Genomic DNA, 6328 nt, shown 5'->3' with positions numbered 1-6328 from the left:
TATGTTTTTTCTCATTTGTAATAAATAATAAGAACTTTAAAGTCATCATTTTGAAGTCTTTGTTTATTAAATTAAGTTTAATGTTCCAATACAGATTTCTCATTGAAGGTATGCACATTGATTTATTGGAAATAACAATTAATTTTTCCTGAAAAAACGGAGTGTAGCTTTTGATTAAGCACAAAAATATATTAAAGCCTAGAAAGTTTGACTTGAAGTTTATATGTTTTCTAAAATAACTTCATGTTGACATGGATATTGTTAATTGATGAAAATATGATGTGCCAATTGAATGTGATTGAGTACATGTCCTAATCCTTCAACTTATTTATCCTTTGCCTAGTTGTGAAAATGAAGTCCTGCATATATAAAGACAGCAGATAATTTGAGCTGCAACTAATGGTCTGCAATGAGCTAGTTTGGTTTCAAAAAAAAAGCAAATGTCTTTATTTAGTATTGATTGCAAATTACTCTGTAAGCTTGAAAAAATAAACTTGTGACTAATATGCAATAAATTTACCACCTCACTAATTTTAGTATGGATTGGAGAGAATCCTGGAAGAAGAACAAAGTATATTCTTGCTGGCCAGAGCTGTTGATCCTAGGCAGCCTACCATGATGACAGATGCAATCAAGCTTTTATCAGCAATTTGTATTGTTGGAGAAGAAAATATGTAAGTGGATTTTTTTTTTGTTACTGCTATTGAATGTAAGTTTCACAGGAGGCAACGTTGCAATATTGGACATTTGAAGAAATAATATGCGTTAATTGTATCTGATACCTGAAAGCATTATTGTGATGTGGTGATATTTATTTTTAACAGAAGATTTATTCCATTTGTCAAGGGACATAGTGGTGATTGCATTAATTGGGCTTGTTTAAAATGCTTTGTGATGATGTAAGGACAAAGGAAGAAAATTCGTACATAATTCCCGCAGTGATGTGATTCTTTATACTGATCTTTCCTCCACTAGATGAGTTTAAAGTTAATGTTAATCCACTCTGTTTTAAATTCCCATTATACTTGTTGTTGACGCATTAGTTGTGCTTTTAGCATGTTTTTGCAGTTTGCATCCATTTATCATAATTCGTATTCAAGTGTTTTCTTCAGTCTATATAGAATCACAGAAACTTAAAATAATAAAAGAGACAACTTGATCTATTATGTGCCAGCCCACTAGTAATCATCCAGCCTTATCCAACCTACCAGCTCTTGTTCTAAAGCTCTGTAGGTTACTACACTTCAAGTGCATGTTCAATTACTTTTTAAATGAAATACAGATTTCTACCTCTATCAAGCTTTCAGACAATGACAATGTGGTCCTCACCCACATCCGAGTGAAAATCTTTCTCCTCGAATCTCCTGTAAACCTCATACCGCTTAGCCCTGGTTATGGACCTTTTGATGAAGAGGTATAGGGCATTTTATCCTCTCTATCTAGACCCCTCAAGTTTTTAATCTTTGATGTGTTTCTCCTCAACTCCTTTATTCCCAAATAATGACCTTACCCCATCCAATCTTTCCTTACTGCTAAAATTCTTCAGCCCAGGTATTATCATCCTAAAACTGCCTGTACCATCTGAATGACATTACTCTTTCCTATTGTGTAGGGACCTGAATTGCGAATAGTGCTCCAGCTTTGGCCTAACTAGTGTTTTATGCAGTTTGACATAACTTCTTTCTGTCTATGTCTTGACTGACAAAACAAGCATCCATTTTGTCTGCTTCCTCAAGGATCTGTGGACACACACTCCACAGGTCCTCTGTCCGTTTATTCACGATAGTATCTTTCCATTCATTGTAGATGCCGTTGCTGCCTTTACCTTACTGAAAAGTTTGCCCTCAATAAAAGTTCTTGAGTTTTGACCATTGATAGTTGATATAACGTTGATGTAAGAGGAAGTTGATATGTGGTACACAAATTAAGTTATCTTGATACTGTTATCTTTTAGAATATTTATAAGAGTAATTTTGTTAGTTTCTCCAAAGCGGAGATTGATTTGACAGTCGTAGTTATAGATTTTAGGATATTTACTGATTAACTCATGGTTTAGCATGCTTACAGTGATAATATGCTAAATATATATTGACTATCAGCTCAATATTTGAAAGAGGAAAGATAATGAAAAGATGGATGTGTAGTTGGTAAATCAGTATTTAGAAAGTAATTGGAAAACAAATTAACATACAATGTTAACACTTTTGGTTTATAAATTATTATCCATGTGTTATTAATTGGACATGAATTATTTTAAATACAATTTTGTCATAAACTGTGATTTGAAAAATCGGGGAAAAAAAGAAATAAATATGTAATAAAAGGAAGAGACAGTGAGTACTCCTTCAAATGGAAAGACTCCTTCAAATGGAAAGACCCCTTCAGGGTCCTTGTCTAAGCACTCTGAAACAAAATTATAGCACAAATAATGTGCAATGTCTTTTAAAGAATATTCATAGCTTTATTTTCACAATTGAATTGCAGAGCATTGGTTAGAGTAGTCGAATGTGAAAAGTGAGTATGGACACAAATCCAATCTAGGCAAAACCACTTTTTTTTTTAACCCTCCTCAAGAGCAAGTGAAATATATTCTAGTGGGCAGTTTGGAAGAAAATCAGATGCGGTAACTTAGTAAGAAATAGAAAATGTGGTTTTGGAAGGTCAACATCCTGTCTGAAAACTTTTGTGATTAGTTTTAAAAATGCTGTATAATCCAGTTTGTTTATGTTGTGGAATCACTTTTGATGAAGTTCCAAAAGAAAGACTTCCCGTGAAATAAAATGCCACAGAAATCCAGAGAACAACATGAGACTGACCTTTGACAAAGGAAGGTTGAAAGAGCTTGAGAGGTGTTGTACTAAATTTAGGAGAAATGTTTTGGGATTTTGCAAGTTACAGCCCTTAGACTCATATTACGTAAATGATGATTGATCATGATTATAGGCTGATCATATTTGCTGCTCATGTCAAAAAACGAAAAATAAAAAGGAAAATTGATGCAGATATCATTTGGAAAATTGTGCTTCTGCAATTGCCAAAAAATCTAACAGCTAGTTCTTGCTCTTGGATTGACCAGGTATGGATTTATAGCAAATTAAACTGTGATAAGTGGGTGCTTTCTGGTGTAGCGGTAATAGATATGTCAGGTAAACATGAAAAGAGGAACTTGGGAAAAAGAGATTTGGAATGGATATCAAGACAGAACTATGAAGCAAGTTCATCAAGTGCAAAACATTGGTGTTGTCTGAAGTAAGATCAGATATTACCGTTAGAGAATTAATGGGCTTGAGAATGTGCTTAATAACCTGTTCTCATTTCTAACTTTTGTTGGTATGCTGCTTTGACTTCCAAATAGGAAAGGTTATTCCTCATAACCTACAAGGTGAAAATCAATTCTTGTATGACATTAAAACATGTCCCTTTGATATACCGCTCTCCTTTAATAGTTATACGTGGAGAGAGAGAGAGAATATTTCTAAGTTGTATGACTCTCTAACTCTAACCTCTAACAATGGGCCAGAATTTCCAAGGAATGGCAGTCTCACACAGGTGGCCCCTGTGTGTGTCAAGTAAATAGGAAGCCAAGTGGGTAGAGGGTAGGTTGCCAGGATGCCATCTGGGTAGGCGATTAGAGTGCCAGGCGACCAAAGGCTCAGGCAAGTGATGTGTAGTGTTTAGTGTAGGCTGGAGTGATTATGAGAAACCGAGTCTCATGGGGGAAGTTGGGGTAGGGTCCCAAGAGGTGGACTGAGACCTGGGGAGGTTAAGGAGGTCAGTGATGGAGCGGTGTGCATGCAGATCAGTTTTTGAACAGGGAAGGGGCAGGTCAGGAATGTGTTAGAGGAGGTACAAAGTGGGTTGCAAGCATGCCCCAGGGGTTCAAGGGGGCCAAGGCAGTGAGAGAGGAGAATATACCCTCCCCCCACTCCAGATTTACAGTGGAAGAAGTGGTTCAGGTCTGGAGAAGGTGAAGGAGTGTTGGCTCCTGAGAAGGTAAAGTGGGGTCTGCTGCAGAGTGGGGGAAGGAGTTCAGGTTCAGAGAGGGTGGGGTGCAGGAGTGAATAGGTCAAGAGCTGTTTGGTCAGGAACAGGTGAAGACAGATTGACTCCTAGGGATGAAGAAGGTTCAGCTAAGGAGCAGAGGGAGACATCAGGCCCAAAACTGGGGAAGGCGGTTTTGCTCCTGTATGAATCAGATCAGCATCCTGGGGAATTAGGGTTTGTGAAGTAAGTATGGGATCAGCTGAATAATTACTCAAGAATTAGACAATGTAGCTAATAGTCTAACTTTTCATGAGTAACTAATCATTTAATTTCATTGGAACCTTCTGAATTCTCTGATTTAAATGCAGACTTCTGGAGGTTTCCTGACAAAGAGAATTTGCTCAGTGAAATCTTCAATTTCCTGGGCAATCCCTTTGGAGAGTGCTGTGATGGGGATTTCACAGGAACTTTGGATTCATGACTGTCTGGCCATTGGAAAATCTGGACCAATGTACCTCTGCTTAATGCATGTTTGTCCCACCTCCAATGCTTCCATCTATTGTATTATTAAAATTTTTGGTTGCACTTTAGATGCCCATTTTAAAAAGTTTCTTTAATCATATAATATATCAACAACGTTGTACGCGGTTTTGTTTGTATTTGACACTGTTGTTAAATTATCTTTAAGCCTTGAAAACATTTTGGAAGCCATAACTACAGCAGGGGAATTAAGAAAATGGGCAAGATTCTACCCCATTGTGGAAGGTCTACGTGACACCTCTGTTCAATTAAAGGTTTGTCTACACTTGAGATGGCATGATTGGATATGGCATACGTTCACCTTGCTTACTGAATCATCTTCAACTGACTACTTTGAAGCATTGTGCTGTCATGCATTCAAGACTTCAGAAATTGAAAGGGAAATTTAACTGAATGCAGTTGGTTCTTTAGTTGAGTGCTACTGGGCCCGGGTGATGTGAAGATTGGAACACGGAAGTTCAGAGTCTGATTGTCCATCATTAATTTAAATGTTTCTCTGTTGTATTGTTTTTGTTATGAACTGAATCATCTGTTTTGACACTAAGATGCAGTGAATTTTGATATAATGGGCACCAGGTCACATTTACTTTTATAGACCGGAGGTTTCACAGCTATGACTTAGTCATAGATTCCTACAGCACAGAAACAGATCCTTCGGTCCAACTAGTCCATGCGAAACATAACTAACAAGTCCTACCTGTCTGCTCCTGGCCCATATCCCTCCAGCCTTTCCTATTCATGTACTTATCCAAATGTCGTTTAAATGTTGTAATTATACCCACGTTCACCACTTCCTTCTCAGTCCCTTTCTCCCAGTGGCTGAAGAGCTCCTTCCAGAGTCACATTGTGACTTTTGCTTTCAAATGGTATTTGGTGCATGGTAAGTACAAGTTAAGTGCAAGAAACAGCATTGACTGCTGTACATGGCTAATTTTGATTTTTAAAAAGAAAACTTGAACTCTGACAGTGCAAAAACTAAAGAAGTATCCCTCTCAAATTTGGTTTCACTCGGAAATTTGTCCACTCCTCCGCTTAGTCCACAATGACATAGAAACTGTGACCCTGACCATCAGAAATGCCACAGAGTCTATCTCAATTAAGGTTGGGGGCATACAAGATTGTGTGTTGAGCCAACTCTCTTCTTCATTTGGCTGGTGGCGATATTACATCTCACCTCAAATTCCCCATTGCTAAGGTGATAATCTAAACAGCAGATGGGAAAATGACCAACCTGTTCAATCCAAAGCAGAATCACTAACCCTAACCCTAAACCTGAGCTTTCGTATGCAAATGATCTTTGTGTGTGCAATAACTCGGAAGCTGAGCTTCAGATCATTGCTGACTTCGCTGAAGGAAATGGAACTTCCACTAAATACCTGTTAGACTAAAGTCATCTTCCAAGTAACTTCTAGAGCAAAATACTTTGTCCCGTTGGTAGAGATCCTGGAAAATGTGGACCGTTTTTCATCTCTTGAGAATCTATTCTCTACAAAGGCTGACAAAACAATAAAATTCATCTGTACTTCTACTGTGCCACTGATTGAGCAAAAGCATATTTGAGGATTAGGATTTCCAACCTGAAAATGAGCTCATAGTTTGCTGCGCAATAGATGGTCTGTGCACTTTTGTATGTTTCAGACTTGGACAGTTTAGCACAGGCATCTGAAAGTACCTGAGAAGTACCAACACTAGTGCCTTTGCAAAATCTCCCAAATCAAACAAGAAGTCATATAAAAGCAGTATTCTCTCCCAAACTAACATGCCTAGCACTGAGTTGCTAATCTGGAATTAAAAGCCAATCTAA

General features: G+C 37.6%; 1 protein-coding gene across 1 annotated transcript in view; it reads left to right on the top strand.

Moving 5' to 3' along the window:
* The window catches only part of LOC109923937 (protein diaphanous homolog 3-like), a 404377-nt gene that overhangs the window by 47489 nt on the left and 350560 nt on the right, over nt 1-6328 (top strand). The window contains exons 7-8 of the mRNA XM_048598427.1: nt 538-674; nt 4673-4778. Coding sequence (XP_048454384.1) covers nt 538-674; nt 4673-4778 — 243 coding nt within the window. The remainder of the gene's footprint in view (nt 1-537; nt 675-4672; nt 4779-6328) is intronic.

This window comes from Rhincodon typus, chromosome 6 (genome assembly GCF_021869965.1).
Source record: "Rhincodon typus isolate 14 chromosome 6, sRhiTyp1.1, whole genome shotgun sequence".
Lineage (NCBI taxonomy): Eukaryota > Metazoa > Chordata > Chondrichthyes > Orectolobiformes > Rhincodontidae > Rhincodon > Rhincodon typus.
Note: the sequence above shows the minus strand (reverse complement) of the source record. Positions and strands in the feature narration are given on the sequence as shown.